Raw genomic sequence first — 27,475 nt, 5'->3', positions numbered from 1 at the left:
GGAGGCGACAGCCCACCCCCCCCTGCCGCCGCTCAAATTATTCCTGCCGCCCTTTTTATATTTTAGTTTATTGATCGCAGTCGCGTTTGTTCTTGTGGAAAATTGGCGCCTCTGATTTTATTTTTTAATTTTAATTTTGTTCAAAAAAACAACGGACCGTTGCCGTGTGAGCGCACGCTGGCGGGGGGCAGACCTGCAGCAAGATGGCGGCGGCGCTGGCTCGGGTGAGGCGACGGAGGAGGAGGCTTTTATTAAGTTCTCCCAGCAGCCGGCGAGTGGTTGCGTGGTGTGGAAAGAAATGTCGCTTTTAATCCGAACCGGGGCACGTTAGCGTTTAAAACAAGCCATTCCGAGGGCTGTTTGTGCTCGCGGTACCGTTTTTACACTTCCCAGGATTGAAGTAAACTCCAGAAGGACATTGCTGTCCAGCCCATGCTGCGGCGACCGTGGCTTTTAGTCACCCTTTCATTTGTGTTTTTTAAAAGGCTCTTTCGGTGTTGTCAAGATATGGGTGGGATTGGTTTCTCATATTTCCCCCCACACCCCCCAACCCCCAAACTTCTCCTGGCATTTATGAAGTGCACTTGGCTCGTCGTCTCCTCTCCCGGCTCTGCTCCGAGGCCCATGGGCAGTTTTCCAGAGGCTTCAGGTGGAGCTATGGCTCAGTTTTTTCACCCAACAGCATCAGGATAGGTCGCTATTTTAAATCAGAATGAGAGTTTGGCAGGTCTGTTTAGCAACTCTGTTGCAGAGACGATTACTTAAGGTCAAGGTTGTCTTTTTTTCCGACGCTTTTGCGGGTTTTAAATCATGCGTTGAAATTAATTTGCTTGGGAACCACGTTGACGACCGTCTGGAGCGAATTTCGAGCAAGCGTTCTTTCAGTTGGAGTGATTTACTGTCTCTTCTGCTTGTTACTTTGCAGCTTTACCGAGCATGTTTAAACACCAGGGGAGTCTCTGCAGCTCTCCGAGCGCACTGCATTCAGAAAAATGAAGCAAACTGTCGGATTTCAAGCTCTTTCACAAATCATAAACTCAGCTTCAGTACAAGTAAGTGTGGTGGGAATATGCGTTAGGAAAACGAATTGCTCAGGTAATACAAGTAAGAATTTTCAAAGAGCTTGCCACATCCAGGCAAGATGCAGCCACAAACGGCAAAAATCCAGATGCGCCCTACTGCAGTCTTCCAGAAGATACAAGACAAGCGGAAAAAACTGACCAATTAAACAAAAACTCTGGGAAATTCCTCTCTGACCCAGTAAGGCAATCAAGCTGCAGGAGACCATGGTAAATCAAGTCTTTCTATTGTCAGCTACCCCACAGTTTATTTTTTAATAATTTGAAATATCCTTGTTTTAACATCTAATCTAGCTAGCTCTTTGCCCATGTATTTTACACACATGTGCTAATTTCTCTTATCCCTACACATTTCAAATAACCTATTGAACTGGTCGGAATCTATTTCCTCCTTCATTTTAAAATCTCAATCATATCTTCTATAAGTCTGCTCTTCTCTAATAAAATAGTCACAGTTTCTTGAGCCATCGTAAATAAATACCCCAAGTCTGGGTATCATTTTGGTTGCCCTCCTCTGTACCTTCTCCAGCATCTCAATCTCTTGACATAGGTGGGAATTAACACTGAACACAATACTTCCAAGTGCAGCTGTTTATAGCCTAACCATAGTATGCTTAGATTTATATTATACTGTCCTAGCAATACAAACCCTATTTGCCTTCTCAGTGGCCTTATGTGTACTTTACGATTTATCAACTATGACCGCAGATGATCCTCCTGCTCCAAAATCTAAATGTGAAATTAATCCTGCTTTACTTCAACAGTCGGCATTTTTACTGATAACATTTTCACCTACACTGGATGCTAGTAACCAGGGCTCGGCGTGTGTTTTTACGAACATGAGATGGCTGCGCTTTTTTCCAATTTGTACCGACAGGACAGTGCAACTTAGACTGGCTTGCTTACACTATTCTCAGTATCATACCAGTGTGAAGTTGATAGATGCAGTATAACTGCATCACTAATTAACAACTTGCTATGATGTACCTTTAGGTTTTATTTTAATCATTTTGCCATACTGCAGTTAAGGGAATTTTCAATTTATTGAAATATCGTTTCTGATTTGTCACGAGATACTTTTATTGATAGAAACATAGAAAATAGGTGCAGGAGTAGGCCATTCGGCCCTCCGAGCCTGCACTGCCATTCAATGAGTTCATGGCTGAAAATGCAACTTCAGTACCCCATTCCTGCTTTCTCTCCATACCCCATAGAAACATAGAATAATAACTGCATTTGCTGGGATCTAATAAAGTGATATTACTAATGAGATTCCAATCTAATTTATTGCAAAGTGGCCATTTCCTGAATTAACAGGATTTAGTTTGTGGGTATAGCAAAATATTTAAAATGTGTAAAACATTTTATGCTCCATATGTTTTTAATTTTATAATAGCATTCCGTTAAAAAGAATCTCGTACAATTTGTAAAATACGAATTATATTTTGATAAGGCTATCTATATTTCGAGTGCTTAATCTCTCTGATCTTTTGATAAGCATTTTTTTCTAACAGTCTTATTTTAATATGGCTACTGAGAATGCAACTTGGCATTTCTAAGCATCCAGTTAAAAATATTTGTTGTGTAGGCAGACTGAAGGAAAATTAATTTTCATAAATGTTTTTTGTGTATTGTGGGACTCGTAAAAGGAGCATAGACTCTAATAGATAATAATTGGCGTTTGTACTTTTCCTTCAGCTTATTCAAACTTTGCTCCTGCTGTTACCCAACCTGCTCCATTTTTTAAGGGCACTGCTGTGACCAATGGTGAGTTCAAAGAGATCAGCTTGGATGACTTCAAGGGAAAATATCTGGTCATTTTCTTCTACCCTCTAGATTTGTAAGTAATCTTGGCATATGCATTTTGTTTAAGGCTTGGATGCAAGAGGAAAAAGTTCATAAACTGCAATTTTTTTTCTTTGCCAAATTTCACACAAATTGCTTCTTAGTATCCAGTGCCCTGTGCAGCTTTCCAAATTCCCTTTGATAATTGTTGCAAGAGCATACTCTAATGCTGAATTTTAATATATACAAACAGTATTTTGTTGCAAGTATTTTCTGAACAAAGTAACAAAAAAATTGAGTGTAGAAATTATCCTGTGCTGCTCAGAGTTAAGGAGGAGGCCCTGCATAAGTCTTGTTATCAGCTTTGAAAATATTAACCAATTGATGGGTGGAGTACAACTTTTAGGGAACAAATGCTCCCGTATCTTGATTACTCTATCCTGTGGGTTAGGTTCCATCTACTGTATTAACTTATATATAGATTGTTTTTGTGCTTTTGCTGTTATTTTCTTTCTCTGCTTTTTACTTCTTTTTCTCTTACTTTCTGTTCTGATCTTTAACTTTACTGTCTCTCATTCTGAATCCCCACCCTGGGGACAATAATAGCTCCTTTTGTGGACACTACAAATGTGCTTGAAACGAATATTTCAAGTTTCCTTGCTTATAGAAACATAGAAACATAGAAAATAGGTGCAGGAGCAGGCCATTCAGCCCTTCTAGCCTGCACCGCCATTCAATGAGTTCATGGCTGAACATGAAACTTCAGTACCCCATTCCTGCTTTCTCGCCATACCCCTTGATCCCCTGAGTAGTAAGGACTTCATCTAACTCCATTTTGAATATATTTAGTGAATTGGCCTCAACTACTTTCTGTGGTAGAGAATTCCACAGGTTCACCACTCTCTGGGTGAAGAAGTTTCTCCTCATCTCGGTCCTAAATGGCTTACCCCTTATCCTTAGACTGTGACCCCTGGTTCTGGACTTCCCCAACATTGGGAACATTCTTCCTGCATCTAATCTGTCTAAACCCGTCAGAATTTTAAACGTTTCTGTGAGGTCCCCTCTCATTCTTCTGAACTCCAGTGAATACAAGCCCAGTTGATCCAATCTTTCTTGATAGGTCAGTCCCACCATCCCGGGAATCAGTCTGGTGAATCTTTGCTGCACTCCCTCAATAGCAAGAATGTCCTTCCTCAAGTTAGGAGACCAAAACTGTACACAATACTCCAGGTGTGGCCTCACCAAGGCCCTGTACAACTGTAGCAACACCTCCCTGCCCCTGTACTCAAATCCCCTCGCTATGAAGGCCAACATGCCATTTGCATTCTTAACCGCCTGCTGTACCTGCATGCCAACCTTCAATGACTGATGTACCATGACACCCAGGTCTCGTTGCACCTTCCCTTTTCCTAATCTGTCACCATTCAGATAATAGTCTGTCTCTGTTTTTACCACCAAAGTGGATAACCTCACATTTATCCACATTATACTTCATCTGCCATTCATTTGCCCACTCACCTAACCTATCCAAGTCACTCTGCAGCCTCATAGCATCCTCCTCGCAGCTCACACTGTCACCCAACTTAGTGTCATCCGCAAATTTGGAGATACTACGTTTAATCCCCTCGTCTAAATCATTAATGTACAATGTAAACAGCTGGGGCCCCAGCACAGAACTTGCGGTACCCCACTAGTGACTGCCTGCCATTCTGAAAAGTACCCATTTACTCCTACTCTTTGCTTCCTGTCTGACAACCAGTTCTCAATCCACGTCAGCACACTACCCCCAATCCCATGTGCTTTAACTTTGCACATTAATCTCTTGTGTGGGACCTTGTCGAAAGCCTTCTGAAAGTCCAAATATACCACATCAATTGGTTCTCCTTTGTCCACTTTACTGGAAACATCCTCAAAAAATTCCAGAAGATTTGTCAAGCATGATTTCCCTTTCACAAATCCATGCTGACTTGGACCTATCATGTCACCATTTTCCAAATGCGCTGCTATGACATCCTTAATAATTGATTCCATCATTTTACCCACTACTGAGGTCAGGCTGACCGGTCTATAATTCCCTGTTTTCTCTCTCCTTTTTTTAAAAAGTGGGGTTACATTGGCTACCCTCCACTTGATAGGAACTGATCCAGAGTCAATGGAATGTTGGAAAATGACTGTCAATGCATCCGCTATTTCCAAGGCCACCTCCTTAAGTACTCTGGGATGCAGTCCATCAGGCCCTGGGGATTTATCGGCCTTCAATCCCATCAATTTCCCCAACACAATTTCCCGACTAATAAAGATTTCCCTCAGTTCCTCCTCCTTACTAGACCCTCTGACCCCTTTTATATCCGGAAGGTTGGTTGTGTCCTCCTTAGTGAATACCGAACCAAAGTACTTGTTCAATTGGTCTGCCATTTCTTTGTTCCCCATTATGACTTCCCCTGATTCTGACTGCAGGGGACCTATGTTTGTCTTTACTAACCTTTTTCTCTTTACATACCTATAGAAACTTTTGCAATCCGCCTTAATGTTCCCTGCAAGCTTCTTCTCGTACTCCATTTTCCCTGCCCTAATCAAACCCTTTGTCTTCCTCTGCTGAGTTCTAAATTTCTCCCAGTCCCCGGGTTCGCTGCTATTTCTGGCCAATTTGTATGCCACTTCCTTGGCTTTAATACTATCCCTGATTTCCCTTGATAGCCACGGTTGAGCCACCTTCCCTTTTTTATTTTTACGCCAGACAGGAATGTACAATTGTTGTAATTCATCCATGCGGTCTCTAAATGTCTGCCATTGTCCATCCACAGTCAACCCCCTTAAGTATCATTCGCCAACCTATCCTAGCCAATTCACGCCTCATACCTTCAAAGTTACCCTTCTTTAAGTTCTGGACCATGGTCTCTGAATTAACTGTTTCATTCTCCATCCTAATGCAGAATTCCACCATATTATGGTCACTCTTCCCCAAGGGGCCTCGCACAATGAGATTGCTAATTAATCCTCTCTCATTACACAACACCCAGTCTAAGATGGCCTCCCCCCTACTTGGTTCCTCGACATATTGGTCTAGAAAACCATCCCTTATGCACTCCAGGAAATCCTCCTCCACCGTATTGCTTCCAGTTTGGCTAGCCCAATCTATGTGCATATTAAAGTCACCCATTATAACTGCATGCACCCCTAATTTCCTGTTTGATGCCCTCCCCAACATCACTACTACTGTTTGGAGGTCTGTACACAACTCCCACTAACGTTTTTTGCCCTTTGGTGTTCTGCAGCTCTACCCATATAGATTCCACGTCATCCAAGCTAATGTCTTTCCTAACTATTGCATTAATCTCCTCTTTAACCAGCAATGCTACCCCACCTCCTTTTCCTTTTATTCTATCCTTCCTGAATGTTGAATACCCCTGGATGTTGAGTTCCCAGCCCTGATCATCCTGGAGCCACATCTCCGTAACCCCAATCACATTATATTTGTTAACATCTATTTGCACAGTTAATTCATCCACCTTATTGCGGATACTCCTTGCATTAAGACACAAAGCCTTCAGGCTTGTTTTTTTAACACCCTTTGTCCTTTTAGAATTTTGCTCTACAGTGGCCCTTTTTGTTCTTTGCCTTGGGTTTCTCTGCCCTCTACTTTTCCTCATCTCCTTTCTGTCTTTTGCTTTTGCCTCCTTTTTGTCTCCCTCTGTCTCCCTGCATTGGTTCCCATCCCCCTGCCATATTAGTTTAGCTCCTCCCCAACAGCACTAGCAAACACTCCCCCTAGGACATTGGTTCCGGTCCTGCCCAGGTGCAGACCGTCCGGTTTGTACTGGTCCCACCTCCCCCAGAACCGGTTCCAATGCCCCAGGAATTTGAATCCCTCCCTGCTGCACCACTGCTCAAGCCACGTATTCATCTGCGCTATCCTTCGATTCCTACTCTGACTAGCACGTGGCACTGGTAGCAATCCCGAGATTACTACTTTTGAGGTCCTACTTTTTAATTTAGCTCCTAGCTCCTTAAATTCGTTTCGTAGGACCTCATCCCTTTTTTTAAACCTATGTCGTTGGTACCAATGTGCACCACGACAACTGGCTGTTCTCCCTCCCATTTCAGAATGTCCTGCACCCGCTCCGAGACATCCTTGACCCTTGCACCAGGGAGGCAACATACCATCCTGGAGTCTCGGTTGCGGCCGCAGAAACGTCTATCTATTCCCCTCACCTGTATTCTTGTAGGGATTGTAGTACTGCTGTTGTAGTTGCTTTGGTGTACCACTGCTGTGCTTTATACGGTCTAGCAACTGAAAAATAAAAAAATTTATATTTGCAAAATTAAAATATTTAATATTTAAACACTTTCAGATACAAGGGATATTGAGTTTCTGGCTTATTTCACACACAGGAATTTGCTCCTAGCTTCAACTCAGTATCTTGTTTTGCAGTAGTTGGGAAGGGGATCATAAATACTATACATGTATTAAAAATAATCAGATAACTACATCAAGCAGCTTCTGGAATGCTAATAATGTTACAGCGCTTTCTGATCTTTGTGCTTTTTCTGAATTATCATTCACACTTGCACCATCATAAAGGCTTTCTCCCATCAAATGCTGGGATACTTTTGAAGTTTACATGTGTGCTTTCAAACAGCTTTTAGATTGTTTACCCCAGTTTACTAAATAATTCCCTTTCAACAGCCACTGGGTTTAAGATTTGAACTGCATTACTTTGCTCTGGGATAAAGCGACAATTCAATAATGTGAGAGTTGTTCAATTGATATTGGTGCATTAATGTTTCTAAAGGATACAAGTGAAATGCTATACTAAATGTGCTTAACACTTTAAAGTTAATAGATGCAAACAAGTGATTTTAAATTCCTTAAATTGAACATGCAAATGCTGGAAGGTGCCTGATAGTTGCTAAGGGCTAGACTTTCCTCTTCATTTTCGTGGATTTTCTCGGCAGTACAGCTCTTTTTTGGCAGAAAACCACCCGCGAAAGTTTCCTCTTCAGTTTTTAAAGAGTTCCGCCGACGTTTTCAAAATGCCATTGGGGAGCAGATCTCCTACGTGCATCTGCGTGCACCGCCGAATAAACCGCCACCATCCAAGTTTTGCCTCAACGGTAACCCATGTGTAAGATTGAAAAAACGGCCACGAAAAGCTGCTGGAAACAAGGGCGGTAGGTAAGTACCCTGCAAAGACAGGTAAGTTAAAGGTTTGTTATAATTATTTTTAAATTCTTTCAGGACGATTGTTAAAAAGGGTCTTGAGAATGTTTTCTAAATTTTTATTTTTTGTTTCATTGAAAAAATATTTTTTGAGTTTTTCCCCCTCCGCAGCCTCAGTCTAAATTTTGAGCGCTTACTGTCCATTCTGGTAAGAACCGCCCATTTTGCCAACTTTCACGTTTAACTGCTGACAATCTATGGGTAAGATCCATTTTCTCGCTTGGCGGTACTTTTTTCTATTTATGGAATTTTTCGCCAGCGTTATTTGAAGAATCTTCGCAGTCTTTTTGGGCGGCAATCCGAAGGTGGAGGGCTTTAGGGAAAGTCTAGCCCTAAAGATCATTTTGGGACTTATAATATCTGGATAGTTTTCAGTCACTTATTTTCACTCCCTTTTCCTCCCCTCTTTCCGTCTCTCCCAATACTATATTTTGTTACATGCCAAAAAATGTGGACAAAGATCTCAGTTTTTAAAGCCTGCTCTATATACCATTTATAAAATGAGGGCTCCAGCCCAGGTGCGTGATGTTTTTTGCTAGAATGCAAGCCGCTGATGCATTTTCTTTTAATCAGGTTTTATCTTTTCGTTGTTCTGGTTATTCGTTTAAAAACAGGTTGTGTGATCTTATGAATCCGTTTTTTAAAAAAAAGTTTATCTCTTTTCCAGTACCTTTGTTTGTCCAACTGAGATCATTGCATTCAGTGACAAAGCAAATGAGTTCCATGATGTAAACTGCGAAGTAATTGGCGTTTCTGTAGACTCTCATTTCACCCACCTTGCCTGGATCAACACTCCAAAAAAGGTATGGAAGCAAGCATGAAGATTTGAAAAACCTGAAATATTTGTAGTTTTTGTTTTTTTAGAAACTTTGGGATTTCAGTTAGGTTTGGGTGTAGTAGTTCTATAAAATTAGTATTTGAAGAAGTAACTGCTAACCAATTATTGCTGTTTTAAATCTTCAGAATACCAAATTTGTTTTTCAGTGTTGAAAATTGAGTGTTTTATCAAACTATAATGACAAAACCAGAATATTTTAGATTGTGACTATGAGAAGTTAAGATCCATAGAACATGACTTTGTCCATGAGTAACCATTTTTGGAGGGAAGATTTTACCGATCTTGATTGTAGAAAAGGGGTACAGAAATAATTAGAATGTCTCAAAAGATTATTTCTACTTTGCAGAAGATTAAAAAAAATTACACTTCAACATCTGGGAGTCCTTTTTCTTTTACCTGTAAAATCTTTTAATTGATTTCTGTTTTGGGTAATTCTCCTTTGTGCTAATTCTTTTGTTCCAGAATGGAGGTCTCGGGCACATGAATATACCACTGTTGTCTGATTTAACAAAGCAGATCTCTCGGGATTATGGTGTGCTACTGGAAAGCCCTGGTATTGCTCTGAGGTAAGAGGTGCTGTGTTATAAAGAAAGTGTGGATTATGCAGTGTCGGCAGAACTGGATTACAGCTCCAACATCAGTCTTACCCTCTTCAGTGGTAGTGTAATTATGTTACACTAATTAGATCCAGTTTGGGTCCAGTGTGCTACACTAATTAGATCCAGTTTGGGATTGTATGTTACCCTAATTAGATCTAGGTTGGGATCGAGGGCACTTATACACAATGTATATGTGTAGACAAGGACACTGGATTGCAGTCTTTAATGATGAAATGTGGAATGCATTTCCCAAAACACCAGTAAAAATCCTGCAGTTCCATAAAATGAAAATGGAATTTGACCTCTTCCGTCACCATATCCCCAGGGGCCATAATGATAGATAAATAGAATTGCAGAATACCATCACCTCTCTTTCCCCCCCCCCCAAAGTGTCATGTGATAAAAATGACATTTAGTTTATTCAGTCACCTTAAATCAGTTGCCCTGTATATTGATCAAAAAGTAATGACATCCTTCAATTCTGTATTCTCACGCTATCTGATATGATGCTTGGATACTAATTATAAAAAAAGTATTTATAATGTATTTTGCTTGTTTATAAATGTAAGTAGTACTTTGGGATTGCGAATCTCAAATTGTTGTTCCAATCATCCAATTTGCATTGTGTGAATCTGGGCGGTACTCTCTGTTCCAAAGATCAGCAGAATTTTTGTTTTTGCTTTCTTTATTGCAGTACTGAGGGAGTGCTGCATTGTTGGAGGTTCTGTCTTTTGGATGATATGTTAAGTCTGCCAGTTTATGTAGATGTAAAAGATCTTGTGGTTTTCTTCCCTCAACCAACATCATCAGAAACAGATCATCCAGTCATGAATTCATTTGCTATTTATAGAGCTTTGCTGTGCATAAATTGTGCATTTGCCTACATAATAACAATGGTTGCACTTCAAAAGTAATCCATTGGCTGTAAAGGGCATTGGGATTTTCAAAGGATGTGAAAAACACTATAAATCAAAGGTTTTTTTTGTTCATTCTTTTTCCCACCTGCTATATGTAAATTAGAGTTTGGCACATCTTGAATTTGTAAATTTCTTTGATTGCAGGGTCCTAGAGCCAAAATATAATTATTTGTTAAGTCTGAGACAAAAGCAATCGACTCGAGCTAGTGTGCAGTCTTTTCTCCCAGCTCTGCTTCACTGTCTGTAAATTGTTAGAGCAAGGGCATTAGAAATTTATGGGAAAATTGGTAAAACTTTTAACTGACATTTATTTCTGGACTGCCAAAATTCTGCACCATTTTCTATTAGTGTTTTCCTACCTGGAATTGAAAGTGCAATTCTCAGTTTTGCACCTTATGGTTTTACTCCCTTGAGGTAGGTGAAATATCAGCCTCTTTTACCCTAAAACTGCTTTTTTGCACGTACCTTGGTATTAATGCCCGTGTCTATTTTCAATGGAGCAGTGGTAAAGGAAGAAACACCTTGCATTTATATATTGTGTCTTTCACGTTCACCGACCATGCAACACTGTCACTACTGCTCTGAAGTGTCCGTCTGGATTATGTACTCGGGCGAGAGTGCTACCATTGAGACAAAGCTTACAACTGAGAGTACAAATTATATCTGTGCATGATTGTGAGCCACATGCACAAGATTTTTCCTTCCCTTTCCACTGCCGCAATTAATTTTTGAACCAATGTTTCACTGAGATTGGCTGGACAGACTCACTTATTGCAACAATACAACATGTGGAAAATAAAAGGTCAATTCACCAATGTGGAGGATGAGGCAAGTTTTGCCAGCAGGAGTGGTCTTCAGGTAAAGATGTTATTCTACAAAGTTTTAGGACAGCGAGGCAAAATGGAGAGATGCATCAAAGTCCCAGAAATAAGGATGGATGCAGCCAAGTCTCTGATGTGACTCCAGAGCTTTTTGTGGGCTTAGAACAGCTCGTGAATCATGATGGGTTTTGATAAAGTAGGTAGGGAGAAACTGTTTCCACTGACCAGAGGATACAGATTTAAGATACAGGTCCGACCTCCGAGATCCGGAATGTTCTGAAATCGGGACATCGCGCAGATCGTTGAAGGGCCGGCCGAAATCCGGAAATATGTTCCGAAAAACTGACTCTTTTTGTGGCGCTGGCTGCTGCTTTTCTCCCCGCTGCCTCCGGTGTTCCCTCCTAGGTTGAGGGAGCGAGGCCCGAGTTTTGGAGAGGGAGCGAGGCCCAAGTTTTCTATTCCGAAATCCGGAACGGCCTCGGTCCCGAGGTTTCCTGATTTGGGAGGTCGGGCCTGTAATTGGCAAAAGAACCGGAGGGGAGCTGAGAGTTTTTTATGTGGCGAGTTATGATGATCTAGAATGCACTACATGAAAAGATGGTAGAATTAGATTTGATGGTAACTTTCGAAATGGAATTGAATATAGACTTGAAAAGGAAACGCTTGCAGGGCTATAGTTAAAGATCAGGGGAGTGGGACTAATTGGATAGCACTTTCAAAGAACTGGCACTGACATGATGGGCTGAATGGCCTCCTTCTGTGATGTACGATTCTATGAATTAATGGCTGTGGGTCCTGAGAATAAAGGCTGTAGCAACAGAAAGACAAATACCTCTTTCTGCTGACACACAAAAGGGGGCCAGTGGCAAATAGGGACATTAAAAAAAGAGTGAAGCTCACTGGCCATAGGTTTTCCCCTTGACCACAAGTTCTCTTCGTGCATGATTAGAAATATTGATGTGCTTTTAAAGTCAACCTGGCGTCTGTATTTACTGTCCACAATGTAAATGGGGTGATTTCTACCACATTTATTAAGTTTATTGCCGAAGTAAACAATGGTTATTGTCATTAGTTCCACTCCCTGTTGCCATATCCTGTGTGTCTGCGGTATATATGTGACACATATACATAATTAGGATTGTTTATCATCTCTTTATCCTTCATGCAAAGCGGGAACGTGGAATGCTTCCGTGTGTCAACATTTAGGGCTGGCCAGTTGCAGAGTAAAGCTGCCTCTGAGGAAATAGTACGCCTCAACCAGCAACCTTAAATCTTTTCAACAGCACGGCTGTAACTTTCCATTTCTTATCAGTCATTCTGTGATCTAAAATTGCCAAACTTTTGCCCCATTTATACCAAATTACAGGCAGTTTTCTTCTCGAATAAGACCACCCACTCATTTCACTTATGACACGAAAAGCAGATGTAGAAGAAGATTTCATTTAATCAGTTTAAAGCAAGGTTTGAACTCTAGATTTGGAAATGAAACAACTATGTGCCAACACTGTGCACCACCTAGAACCCTCTTGCTCCTCAGTTTTGAACATTCATGTCTTTCCCCCACCACTGGAAACTGTTCAGGCATATTTTTAACTGTTTTGTTTTTTTATTTCAGTTTAAGTACACTTGAATGTAACTGTTTCAGCTCTTCACATTATAAAGTGAAATATGATTTATGGATTAATGCTTTGTGTAATTTACAATTGTATTTCCTAATTTACTCACTTTAAAATGTTCTAATTTTACCAGAGGTCTTTTCATCATTGATAATAACGGAGTTATTAAGCACATCGGCATCAATGATCTGCCTGTCGGTCGCAATGTTGAAGAGGCTCTGCGTTTAGTTAAGGCCTTCCAGTTTGTGGAAACACATGGAGAGGTTTGCCCAGCCAATTGGACCCCTGACTCTCCAACGGTACGTAAAATTGCAGTTACTCCACTTAGCAACTTAATGAATTAGTGTTGCTTGTTTTTATTTTTTAATTTTAGCAACTAAACCATGCCTATTGTGTTATAAAGTAATTTGAACATAAAATATGTTTTGCATCAGTTACAGAATCTGTATTTTCCTGTTGTCACTTCAAATGTCTGCATATATTTCAAGCCTTTTAAATTCATACTAACAAATTTCCTGTCATCAGTGAGCAGGAAGATGTGTCTTTTAACATGAGCCTGTTAAACTCTGACATCAACTGTCCTTCCTGGCCCCAGCAGAACCAAAGATGCATTCCCTCTATAAGCAGGTTGTCTCCCACTCTTCAACAGCATCCCACCCCCAAGTAAATCTAGCTAATCTCTCTATCTCTACTTCTCCATTTCCCCCTCAAAACTTCTCTCCATAACCCACTATAACTGCTCTTTCTTGCCTCCCACTCAAGATCGCTCTCTCTCTCTCTCTCTCTCTCTCTCTCTCTCTCTCTCTCTCTCTCTCCTCCAGTCCAATTTTGTATCAACTCAACTAAGACCCCAACAAGAGAGTCTCTCTCCCACCCCTTCCTCTTTTTTTCCTCCATTGCCCCACAACAGTATTTTGTTAACCCTATGCTGAAATAAATAACCAGGAGTTTACTCATTACAGACTCCTGTGCATATTACTCGTCCTTGACTTCTCTCCTTCACTTTTTCTTTTTCCTCTGCTGTTTTTCTTTAATTCATTTTCACTTCCCATTTTTGTCCTCTTCTGGTTGTTTCTCCAACATTTCGTCTTCCCCCAATGCCCTGCAGCAGTTACACTTGGATTGGGATACTGCAGGAGGAAGAATTCTAGATGATGGAGGAAGTACCAACAAATTGTGAATGTATGGGTCCTGGCAAAAGCAGACCGAAGAGTCTTTTTTGGGCATGCTACTTTGAATTAAAGTCTGAATGCAGATCAACAATTCCCCATACACCGCTCCTGTTCATCTTTGGGAGGGGCTGAGGAATGAACACAGTTACTGGAAGCTCCTTTGCTTATAAAAAAACATGGTGCTTGCTGGGAATTGGGCTGATTGTGGACAAATATAACACCATTTTTTTTTGTTTGGGCAAGGTGTATCTGAAGTCTAAAATTATCAATTGTCTGTTGACATATTGGGCCCAAGTTTCCACATGATTTGCGTCTGATTTTTAGGAGCAACTGGTGGAGAACGGACTATCTTAGAAATCGCAATTCTCCACATTTTTTTTTCTGCAGTTCTCGGCAGGTAGAACAGTTCCACTTTGGAACAGAATTTTTTCTTCAAAAGGGGGCGTGTCCGGCCACTGACACCTGATTTCAAAGTTTCCACAGTGAAAACGTACTCCAAACTAACTTAGAATGGAGCAAGTGAAGATTTTTGTAGAACTGAAAAAACCTGTTCTACACATTAAAAAAATCAGGCGCAGGTTACAAATTAGGCGTCCAGAACGAGGTGAGGGGGGGAAGGGAACTCATTAAATTCTACAATAAATCCTTATTTATACTTCTACAAATAAATCCAATCTGAATAAACATTTATAAGCAAAGAAAAGATTAAATAAACCATCTTCCTACCTGTGGCTTCAGCCATCGTTCGTTCCCCGGGGGGGAGCCGTTCCGTTTGTTCCCGGGGGGGGGGGGCGTTCCGTTCGTTCCCATGGTGGGGGGGGGGGGGCGCCATTCCGTTCCGTTCGTTCCCGCGTTGGGGGGGGGGAGAGCCGTTCCGTTCGCTCCTGCGGGGAGGGGGGGGGGGGCCGTTCCGTTCCGTTCGTTCCCGACGGCGGGCGGGGGTGGGGAGGGAAACGGTTGCCTCAACTTTGAGGCTTCCTGAACCTTCTCGCTGCTGCAAGAAGCCTCAGTGCTGATCATGGAAGGGCAATGTGCTTTTATTAAAAAATGTTCAAAAATTAAACGGCTACAAAGAACTACAAAAATGGTCAAGTGCCAATGTTTCCTTCGCACTGCGCGTGCGCGAACGCTTCAACGCGCACGCGCAGCGTTGCCGGCAGGAAAAAAACTAATTTAAATGGTACCCGCCCCCTCCCACTTACAAAATCGGCGCGAGTGTAGGCTCCGCCCCCCTGGGCGCCGCGCCAGGCAGACAAGGAGCTACAGGGCGCTCGAGAATAGCGTGTTTTTTTTTAGGCACCGTTTTAGGTGCGATAAACGAGCGCCCAGCTCGGAGGGACGCCCGTTTTTTATCGTGTGGAAACTTGGGCCCATTGTGTGTGTATTGCATACAGAAGGAGGATGAAGCGGAATTGTTGGAGCTAAGTTTCTGGATATATTTGTGATTTTTTCCTTCAATGCTTTTGATAAATCTAATTTTAGGGGCCTGTAATGGTTTGGGCAAGTGATTGGATTTAAAAAATTGGGGAAATAGTTTTTCTGTCATGTGGCTTGTGAATAACCAATCGAACAACAACTTGTATTTATATAGCGCCTTTAACATAGTGAAACATCGCAAGGCTCTTCACCTGGAGTATTATGAGACAAAAAAAATTGACACTGAGCCACATAAGGAGAAATTATGGCAGGTGACCAAAAGCTTGGTCAAAGAGGTAGGTTTTAAGGAGCCTCTTGAAGGAGGAAAGAGAGGTGGTGGGATTTAGGCAGGGAATTCCAGAGCTTAGGGCCTAGGCAACAAGGCACAGCCACCAATGGTTGAGCGATTTATAATCAGGGATGCTCAAGAGGGCAGAATTAAAGGAGCGCAGACATCTGTGGGGGGAGTTGTGGGGCTGGAGGAGATGACAAAGATGGGGAGGGTCGAGGGCATGGAGGGATTTGAAAACAAGGATGAGAATTTTGAAATCGAGGCGTTGCTTAACCGGGAGCCAGTGTAAGTCGGCGAGCACGGGGGTGATGGGTGTGTGGGACTTGATGCGAGTTAGGACACTGGCAGCTGAGTTTTGGATCAGCTCTAGTTTATGTAGGGTAGAATGTGGGGGCCTAGCCAGGAGTGCGTTGGAATAGTCAAGTCTCGAGGTAACAAAAGCATGGACAAGGGCTTTAGCAGCAGATGAACTGAGGCAAGGGCGGAGATGGGCGATGTTAAGGAGGTGGAAATAGGCGGTCTTAGTTATTCTGTGGATATGTGGTCGAAAGCTCATTTCAAAGTCAAATATGACACCAAGGTTGCGAGCAGTCTGGTTCAGCAGAAAAACAAACTTAAAACTACTTATTAGATGAGAAGCAAGAAAACGTGACACTCTTGGTGGTCATGACATAGATGGTGATCATGACACATACAAGACATTTTCTTACAAATATTGTATAGTTTGGCTAGAAATGAGATTGCAATTTTAACTCCTAGACTGATGTAGAAGAAATAACCTCTTCTGTATATTATAAATGTAATTTTACTTTTATATTTTGTCTGTTAGCCTCAATGTTTGTGTGTTGGTGTTAGTAAATTTTAGATGTCTCCTGTCATTTTATATGACTGATCATTTGCTGTATGGTGTTTCATAAACAAAATAGAATTAGATGAAGTAGGGTGGGAAGAGGAGGCTCATGTGGAGCATAAACGTCGACAGACCATTTGGGCCAAATGGCCTGTTTCGGTGTTGTAAAGTTGATGTAATTCTATTTATAACATCAACCATGTCAATTACAGATAAGGCCAACTCTGACCGTTTCCTTGTATTGTTCGCGACCCACATCCCCCTTCCCCAATCCAAACCTACTTCCTTCTGCATCTGCCCTTGTGGAAAAAAAACTCTCAACTCTCTTAAAATTGCGCTTATCAACTCAAAACTGTCAAACCTTTGATCCTCTTTTAACAATGGCATTTCTGCAGCCTCAATCACACCCTCACCACCTTTGATTCCCTAGTCCCTATTAAAATGATTACTTTCTCCCATGCTGGCCGCTCCCCCGGTACAGCCCTCAGCTTCGCTCCCTCAAGTCAAAAGGACGCAGACTTGAACGGACGTGGAAGACAACTGGTTTAGCCATTCACCGCCAGATCTGGCTCGAACACACAAAACATTATTGGTTCCTACTCTTGTCTACAAAAACTCACTATTCTAGGATCATTCTGGATTGCAAAAATAACCCCAACCTACTATTCTCTACTGCTAATCGTCTCCTTAAGCCACCTCTCCCCCGTCTCCACCACACTCGCCTCCAACAACGTGTCAGGAGCTCATCTGATCAGCTGCCTCTGAGTTCCCTTCCTTCACCTAGCCCACAGGGCCAAACTTCATCTGATGCTCCCACCTGCCCTAGCCCTAAACTCATATCTTTCTCTAGTTTCTCTTTGATCTCCGCTTTTAATCTCTCCAAGCTCATCTTGTCCATGAGATGCACTTGCTGCTCCCTTGATCCTATTTTCACTAAACTGCTGACCACCCAACTTTCTTTTTTGGCTTTCATGTTAGCCGACATTGTTAACGGTGTTCTCTCCTCAAAAAAAAAACCCATGACTCCACTTTGCTTGTTAGCTATTGCCCCATCTCCAACCTCATTTTCCTGTTCAAAGTACTTGAAAATATTGTTGCCTTCCAAATCAGTGATCATCTTTCCATGAATTCACTGTTTGAATTCCTTCAATCTGGTTTTCGCCCCTGCCACAGTACCAAAACGGCTCTTGTTAAAGTCACAAATGACATCCTTTGTGAATGTGACAAAGGTAAACTATTCCTCCTTGTCCTTCTGGACCTGTTTGGAGCCTTTGACACCGTTGACCACTCCATCCTCCTCCAATGCCTTTCCACCAATGTACAGCTAGGTGACAATGCCCTTGCCTGATTCCATTCTTATCTATCTAATCGTAGCCAGAAAATCTCCAGCAATGGCTTCTCTTCCCACTCCTGCATCGTTACCTCTGGTGTCCCCCAATGATCTGTCCTTGGCCCCCTCTTATTTCTCATCTATATGCTGCCCCTTGGCGATATCATCCAAAAACACGGAGTCAGTTTCCACATGTACACTGACACCCAGCTCTATCTCTCCACCCCTGCTTGGTATCTAAATTGTCAGATTGCTTGTCTGACATCCAGTACTGGATGAGCAGAAATTTTCTCCAATTAAATATTGGGAAGACTGAAGCCATTATTTTTGGTCCCCGCCACAAACTGCGTTCCCTAACCACTGACTCCATCCCTCTCCCTTGCATCAATCTGAGGGTGAACAAGACTGTTCGCAACCTAGGTGTCATATTTGACCCTGAAATGAGTTTCCAGCCACGTATCCGCGGCATAATTAAAACCGCCTTTTTTCACATCCGTAACATTGCCCGCCTCCGCCCCTGCCTCAGCTCTTCTGCTGCTGAAACCCTCATTCCTGCCTTTGTTACCTCTAGACTTGACAATTCCAACTCACTCCTGGCCGGCCTCCCACAGTTCTACACTACGTAAACTTGAGCTCATCCAAAACTCAGCAGCCCGTGTCCTAACTCACACCAAGTCGCGATCACCCATCACCCCTGTGTTTGCTGACCTACATTGGCTCCCAGTTAAACAACCCCTCGATTTCAAAATTTTCCTCCTCGTTTACAAATCAGTCCATGGCCTTGCCCCTTCCGACCTCTCATCTTTTTCAGCCTCACAATCCCACAAGATGTCTGTACTCCTCAAATTCTGGCCTCTTGAACATCCCTCATTATAACTGATCAACCATCGGTGGCTGTGCCTTCAGTTGTTTGGGCCCTAAGCTCTGGAACTCTCTCCCTAAACCTCTTCTCCTCTCTACCTCTCTTCCTTAAAACCTACCTCTTTTTAACCAAGCTTTTGGTCATCTGCCTTAATTTCTTCTTTTGTGGCTTGGTGTCAAATTTATTTGTTTTGTTTTGTAACACTGCTGTGAAGCGCCTTGGGACATTTTACTACATTAAAGACGCTATATAGATAAAAGTTTATTATTATAATGTGCTCTGGCAACACTAACCTGTAGTTCGTGACATTTTAAAGCTCAATCAATGAGGTCACACACATCAAAACACAGGCAAAAATAATGGTCAACTTGTCAAATCCTGGGGTGTCACTCTATAAGCATAATTTCACTTAGCTGGTGAACAGGTATTCTTTATAACTTCGATGGAATATGAAGGATTAAGTCTGGGCGCTACTTCCTCAATTTTCACTAACCTGTGCGCAGTTATTTGGCACCTCCCCACGACATTTGGCTGACATTAGGAACTCTGTGGAATGGGGCATTGAAGCTATTTTATACATGTCACATGTTAGCACTCTGCATCACTGTGCTTTTAGTTTGACTAATTTACATGTACATTTTCAATTCTCTCCCACATCATTTTGTTCATTTCTGATTTTGGCTAGAAATTAGTGCCATTTTAACTCCTAGACTGATGCAGGAGAATGTAACTGCTTCTGTATATTATAAATGTCATCATTCACAAACATTTCTAAATCACTTGAACTTTCTGCACTTCTAACTTCCCTATGCTTTTGGCTACACCTGTAACATTCCTCAAGTTACTCAATAACACTTTTATTGCAGAAGCATGTCTTGCCTACAAGTCTCATCATTCTGTTCTTGATTTATTTTGCAGATCAAGCCTTCCCCTGAAGATTCCAAGGAGTACTTTTTAAAAGTCAATGAGTAGCATCTAATTTGCATACCTATTACTTTAATGCCAGTTGAAATTTGGACTGTCCAGAATAAGTATTGAGGTGGATGTTTTCTTTATCTGTGAATAGTGTCGGATGTCAGATTAAAGTTGATAGGCCTAAAATAATAAATTTGAAATCTTTGTCCACTGAACTTTGTTTATAATGTGAAGATGGGTATTGTACTACTGAATGCTCACTCATTGTTTAAAAAGCTAATTACTCGGAAGTAAGCCAGGAGAACAAGATCGAGCAAAATATCGTGACCAGCTAAATTTGAGGTAGTAATTAACCGTGTACCAGTGAATGAATTGCAGTTCTGCTGCATTGATTTCTTATAAAAGAAGTTAAGTTTAAAGTTAATTGTTTAAATGATAATGACTGCAACTACATTTAAATAATATAGTTATCAGGTATCGACATATATGCTTCTAAATAAAGATATGAATGCTTATGATCATTGCCTTCCAATTTCTTTCAAACTGCTACAATGCTGAGTGTCTTGCATTTCTGAAAAAATCAAACTCAACCTAGTTTTAGTTAACACTAGAGAAACTGATTGCAAAAAAAAATGTACTTGGAGCCTGGGTGATACTGCGGGTTAAAAGACTGTCTCTTTGGGTTGTATTTGTCACTATTGGCATTGGACCTTCCACAGGATGGCTACTATATTTTCCCACACCAGTTCAGCAAAGGTGCTCTTCTGGGATTAAGCTTTAAGTAATCAGATGGGATAACAAAGGGCATTCTTCACGGCATCTTAATTTCGGCAATACCTGAAATGGGAGTGCTCAGTGTTGACAGCATGAAGGGGATGAATGCTCCATTTCCCAGTACATCACACACAGTGCTGGAGTTCAGTAGCTGGAGCTGAGTTTTAAAAAAAAAAAATAGTGGTCCCTCTTCCAAGGCATAGCAAGTCTTTACAGGAGCAGATAGTTGAATATTTAAGAAAAACAAATAGTGATGATGTAATAGGACCGTTTGCTTTACAGGAGTTTCTGATCACAGATGTGAAGTGATCTGGAGAAAGCAATCTTCAAAGTGTTTTTCTAATTTAATTTAATTTAAGTACCAAACCTTTTAGTCATTAAATTCTACAATAAATCCTTAGTTATACTTATACAAATATTATACAAATAAATCCAACCTGAATAAACATTTATAAGCAAAGAAAAGATTAAATAAACCATGTTCCTACCTGTGTGAAAGTTCTTCAGGCAGGCCTTTAGGAAGCGGTTTGCCGTCTGGACCGAAGGCTGAACAGGCCGGGCCCGAGATTTCGGGCAGGGCCCGTCCCCAGCACCAGAGGTAGGTGGCGTTGGGTTGGGTCGGGTCGGGGAGAGAGGTTCGGATCGGCGGGAGGGGGAGGTCAGGCCGGATCCAGTCCGGGGGCGAGAGTAGAGTCGGGTGGGAGCGGCAGACGCAGACGGGACGGGACGGGACGGGACGGGTCGAGTCGGGTCCGGTCCGGTCGGGGGGACGCGGAAGCAGGAGCGGCAGCAACAGGCGGGTCGAGTCAGGTCCGGTCCGGTCGGGGAGGGGGGGGAAAGCAGGAGCGGGAGTCGACAGGAAGCAGGAGCTGGCCGTGGGAGGAGCCTTATTCACGTAGCCCCAGTGAGGCCATTGGACCAGGGCTAGGGGCTGCGTGCTTCGGGCCCCTCCCACACAGTTTCGGGTGCCTGGAGCTACTGCACTTGCGTGCCCACTGTAGTGCGCATGTGCAGAGCTCCCGGCACTGTTTTCGGCGCAGGGTCCTAGCTCCGCCCCCTACAGCTCCTGCCGCGCCGAGGGCCAGAGGACCTGCAGGGAGGTGAAGAATACGGAGGTTTTTTTTAGGCACACTTTGTGGCGCGAAAAACGGGCGCCCAGCTCGGAGGGGCGTCCGTTTTTTATCGTGTGGAAACTTGGGCCCAATAAGTTCCAGACCTGATGATGCTCATTCTTCAAAAAAAAACACTCAGATTAATCTTTGTGCCACTTTTAAAACAGGACTGCTGTTGCATTTTGTAACTGTAGCTAGCCTGCAGCTAAATGCTTCAAATGTACACAGCATAATAAATGTCTTTGGTTTCAGATATACACTGGAAGCTCTTGTCAAAAATCATTCTGTGGATGAAAAGTTTAGTTTTTGAGATATTGCAAAATCTGAATTTAAAAGCACAGGTAAAGCGGCAGATTTTGCCTCTAAAAGATCAAAACGGTTTACATTTTATTCAGCTGTGCTGAGGCATTAGGGAATGAGATCACAATCTACTCGCAGGTTAAATATAGTACAAAATATGTGGCTAAAGTGTGACCTAATTAGGCAAAACTAACCCTAATGAAATACAAGTGTTTATCAATCAGTAAAGTACAGTATTTGAGGCAGAAAGCCATTGAATCATCTTGTGTGCCCCTTCAATTATCCCTTTATTTCCTGTATGATATCTTTATAATGTAATAATCAGGAGTCTTTTCAGATGTCAAAGTTGTACTCTTCCTTTTTGAAACCTCCTTAAAGTTTCCCATCAATTACCTGACCGGGTAGTTTGTTCCTTACGTTGATTGCTTTATTTCTAAAGAAATTCTATCTGAATTCCCATGTACAGTAATTTGTAGTCTGCATCTAGATTCAACTCAAAAGCATTCCATGTTTTCTTAATTAAAATGTCTTTTAATCCTCACCCAGCTTCAGGGACAGGAACTCAATTATGACTGGCATACCCGAGAGTAAAGACACTTGAGGACTTAACTCTATTTTATTTAATACAATTGTTTTCTGCTTTATTGTATTCAGAAACCAGATGAAGGAAGGGGAGAAAGGAAATCAGCCTAGAATCAGTGGTGATTGCTCAACTGTTCTTGATTACTCCTAGTGGCCAGATCAAGAATGGCGCTTGCAGAGCATTGGTGGTAAAGCATTTGCCCAATTCCTTGTCTAGACAATGGGGCATAGTTTAACAAGGTCTAAATTGAAGGGGGAAAAAAATAAATTATAATTTTTTTAAATAGTTCCTTTCTACAAATAATTAACATTTAGCTTTTAAGGAGTACTGTCATCCGTGATCAAGCATCAATAAAATGCACTGGAGTGGTCAAAGGTCCAGTAATAACTTTCAGTACTGGAACCCCATGTCTCTCAGAATTAATGTCTGGCCATGTAATTTATAGCGGCTACAGGAATTCATTGCTGTATACACTTAACGATCCTTCATTACTTAATTAATTAAAAATATTGTTTGTGAGGGATAGAGATCCAACTTGTTGCGCTACTGAATTAATTTTGGTTCATGCTGAATGCTTTCCTTTATTAGCCGAATATAAGAAGAGGGAAGTTATGCTAGAACTATATGCAACACTAGTTAGGCCACAACTTGACTACTGCATGCAGTTCTGGTCACCACATTAAAGGAAAGATGTGATTGCACTAGAAAGGGTGCAGAGGAGGTTTACAAGGATGTTGCCAGGACTGGAAAATTTTAGCTGTGAAGAAAGATTGGATAGGCTGGGCTTGTTTTCTTTGGAACAGAGGAGTCTGAGGGGAGATTTAATTGATGTGTATAAATTTGAGGGGTCTAGATAGAGTGGATAGGAAGGACCTATTTCCCTTAGCAGAGGGGCCAATAACCAGGGGGCATAGATTTAAAGTAGTTGGTAGAAGGATTAGAGGGGAGATGAAAAAAATTCACCCAGAGCGTGGTGGGGGTATGAAACTCCTAAGAACATAAGAAATAGGAGCAGAAGTAGGCCATTTGGCCCCTCGACCCTGTTCTGCCATTCAATAGGTTGGGCCTATACTCATTGGAATTCAGAAGAATAAGAGGTGATCTTATTGAAACTTATAAAATAATGAGTGGGACAAGGTGGATGCAGAGAGGATATTTCCACATAGGGGAAACTAAAACTCGGGGACATAGACTTATATTAAAGGAACACCCATTTAAAACTGAGATGAGGAGAAATGTTTTCTGAGTGTTGTAAATCTATGGAATTCTCTGCTCCAGAGAGCTGTGGAGGCTGGGTCATTGAATATGTTTAAGGCAGAGATAGACAGATTTTTGAGCGATAAGGGAGCTGGGCAGGGAAGTGGAGCTGAGTCCATGATCAGATCAACCATGATCTTATTGAATGGCTGAGCAGGCTCGAGGAGCCAAATGGCCTACTGCTCCTAGTTCTTATGTGCTTATGTTCTAATTAGATCATAGTTGATCTGATCCTGGTCTCAACTCTAATTCCCTGCTCGCCTGTTCCCCATACCCTTGACTCCCTTATCGTTCAAAAATCTGTCTATCACCACTATAAATAGATTCAAAGACCCAGCATTGACAGCTCTCTGGAGTAGAGAATTCCAAAGATTCACTATCCTCTGAGAGAAGAAATTCCTCCTCATTTCTGTTTTAAATGGGCAACCCCTTATTCTGAAACTATGCCCCCTAGTTCTAGATTCCCCCATGAGGGGAAACATCCTCTCTGCATCTACCCCCTCAGAATCTTAAGTTTCAATAAGATCACCTCTCATTCTTCTAAACTCCAATGAGCATAGGCCCAACCTGCTCAACCTTTCTTCATATGACAACCGCTTCATCTCAGGAATCAACCTCGTGAACCTTCTCTGAACTGCCTCCAATGCAAATATACCCTTCCTCAACTGAGGAGACCAAAACTGTACGCAGTGGTCCAGATGTGGTCTTTCCAACACTCTACAGTTGGAGCAGGACTTCCCAACTTTTATACTCCAACCCCCTTGCAATAAAGGCCAACACTCCATTTCCCTTCCTGATTACTTGCTGTACCTGCATGCTAACTTTTTGCATTTCATGTACAAGAACCTCCAGATCCCTCTGTACTACAGCATTTTGTAATCGCTCCCCATTTAAATAATAAATTGCCGTTTTATTGTTCCTACCAAAGTGGATAAGCTCATATTTTCCCACATTATACTCCATTTGCCAAATTTTTGCCCACTCACAGCCTATCTATATCCCTTTGTAGATTCTTTGTGTCTTCCTCATAACTTGCTTTCCCACCTATCTTTGTATCATCAGCAAATTTGGCTTTGTTACACTTGGTCCCTTTAACCAAGACATTAATATAAATTGTAAATAGTTGCGGCCCCAGTACTGATTCCTGTGGCACCCCACTAGTTTCAGTTTGCCAACCTGAAACTGACCCATTTATCCCGACTGGGTTAGTTAGCCAATTTTCTATTCACGCTAATAGATTACCCCCAACCCCGTGAGCTCTTGTCTTGTGCAGTAACCTTTTGTGCGGCATCTTATTGAATGCTTTCTGGAAATCCAAATACACACCAATTGGTTCTGCGTTATCCACCCTGCTCGTTACATCCTCAAAGAACTCCAGCAAATTTGTCAAACCTGATTTCCCTTTCATAAAACCATTTTACTCTGCTTGACTGCATTATGATTTTCTAAATGTCCTACTACTACGTCCTTAATGATGGACTCCAGCATTTTCCCAATGCCAGATGTTAGACTAACTGGTCTATAGTTCCCCATTATTAATTCTCTAGTCTCATCCTCTAAGGAACCAACGTTTACTTTAGCTACTTATTCCTTTTTATATGCCTGTCGAAACTCTTACTGTCTGTTTTTATATTTCTTGCTAGTTTAATCTCATATGCTACCTTCTCTATCTTTTATAATTTTTTTAGCCATCCTTTGCTGATTTCTAAAAATGTCCCAATCCTCTGGCTTTTCACTGTCCTTCGCAACATTGTATGCTTTTGTTTTCAATTTGATACCATCCTTTACTTCCTTAGTTAGCCAGGGATAGTTCATCCTTCTCGTAGCATTTTTTTTTAGCACTGGAATAAATTTTTGCTGAGAGTTATGACATATCTCCTTTAAATGTTTGCCACTGCTTTTCTACAGTCTTACTCTTTAATATATTTTCCCAGTCAACTTTAACCAGCTCTGCCTTCATACCTTTGTAATTACCTTTACTTAATTTCAGGACACTAGTTTGAGACCTAGCTTTCGCACCCTCAAACTGAATTTGAAATTCTACCATGCTATGATCATTCTTCCCAAGAGGATCCTTCACTACGAGATCATTAATTAATCCAGACTCGTTACACATTACCAGATCTAAAATAGTCTGACCCCCGGTTGGTTCCACAACATATTGTTCCAAGAAACCATCCCGCATACACTCTTATGAACTCAAGGCTACCTTTGCCAATTTGATTTGCCCAATCAATATGAAGATTAAAATCACCCATGATTATTGCTGTATCTTTCTTAGAAGCCTCCATTATTTATTGATACATACTCTGTGCTACAGAGTGGCTACTGTTTGGGGGCTTGTAGACCACTCTCAGTGACTTCTTTCCCTTATTATTTCTACATCTTGATCTTCTGAGCCAAAATCATTTCTCACTACTGCACTGATCTCATCCTTTATTAACAGAGCTACCCCACCGACTTTTCCTTTCTGCCTATCCTTCTGAAATGGCAAATGTCCCTGAAATGTCCCAGCCTTGGTCACCTTGCAACCATGTCTCTCTAATGGCAATCAGATCAGACCCATTTATTTATATTTGTGCCGGCAATTCATCTTGTTACGAATGCTTTGTGCGTTCAGATATAGAACTTTAAATTTTGTCTTGTGTATATACGCTCTGTCCCTTCTTGTCGCACTCTGATTATCATTACCCCTATCGCTACCCTACACTTTTGTCTTCTCCTTTCTCATTGACTTGTAAAATTTCCGCTCACCGGATCTGCCCAGCCCCCCACCCCACTATTTAGTTTAAAGTCCTATCTATAGCCCTAGTTATTCGATTCGCCAGGACACTGGTCCCAGTCCGGATCAAATGAAGTCCGTCCCGACGGCACAGCTCCCTCCTAACCCAGTACTGGTGCCAGTGCCCCATGAATTGAAACCCATTCCTCCCACACCAATCTTTGAGCCACGCGTTCATCTCTCTGATCCTATTTACCCTATGCAAATTTTCTCGTGGCTCCATTAATAATCCAGAGATTATTACCCTTGTGGTTTTGCTTTTTAATTTAGTCCCTAGCTACTCAAACTCCCTCATGCTGAACCTCTTTCTTTGTTCTATCTATGTCATTGGTACCTATGTGGACCAAGACAATGGGATCTTTCCCCTCCCACTCCAAATTCTTCTCAAGTCTAGAGGAGATGTCCTTAACCCCGGCACCGGGCAGGCAACACAGCCTTCAGGACTCACTGCCTGAAAGGGTGGTAGGAGCAGAAACCCTCATCACATTTAAAAAGTACTTGGATGTGCACTTGAAGAGTCATGACCTACAAGCTACGGATCTAGTGCCGGAAGGTGGGATCAGGCTGGGTTGCTCTTTTTCAACCGGCGTCGACACGATGGGTCAAATGGCCTCCTTCTGTGTCATAATTGTTCTGTGATTCTATGATGCACAGGTTTCCAATCTCAGTAATGCTGTCATGGGCAGGCACCAAGCACTACAAATGCATCTGCATGTCAAGTTCAGGAATGCTCTATGGCAGAAAAATATGTTTCCAATAAATCAATCCTTTCGTAATATTAAACTTCTATCAAATGACTTCTCACACACAATTAGTTCTCAGCTCATTCTTGAGGTTTTGTCATTCTTGTCATCCTCTGCTGAACCCTCTCAAACGATGTCATATTCTATCTGGAGTAAAGGGATTAAAATGGAACAGAATTAACGTGGTCTTTCTAAGGCCCCATATAATTCT

General features: G+C 41.8%; 1 protein-coding gene across 1 annotated transcript; it reads left to right on the top strand.

Annotated features, from left to right (window-relative positions):
* Nucleotides 1-4: 4 nt before the first annotated feature.
* prdx3 (peroxiredoxin 3) lies at nucleotides 5-20,231 on the top strand. Its single transcript, XM_070876654.1, has 7 exons — nucleotides 5-224; nucleotides 926-1,052; nucleotides 2,778-2,919; nucleotides 8,753-8,888; nucleotides 9,386-9,489; nucleotides 13,010-13,175; nucleotides 19,717-20,231. Exons 1-7 carry the CDS (start codon nucleotides 204-206, stop codon nucleotides 19,768-19,770), a joined length of 750 nt encoding a protein of 249 aa, XP_070732755.1. The 5' UTR covers nucleotides 5-203; the 3' UTR covers nucleotides 19,771-20,231.
* The last annotated feature ends 7,244 nt before the right edge of the window (nucleotides 20,232-27,475 follow it).

The sequence above is a fragment of the Pristiophorus japonicus genome, chromosome 3 (assembly GCF_044704955.1).
Source record: "Pristiophorus japonicus isolate sPriJap1 chromosome 3, sPriJap1.hap1, whole genome shotgun sequence".
Taxonomy (NCBI): Eukaryota; Metazoa; Chordata; class Chondrichthyes; family Pristiophoridae; genus Pristiophorus; species Pristiophorus japonicus.
Note: the sequence above shows the minus strand (reverse complement) of the source record. Positions and strands in the feature narration are given on the sequence as shown.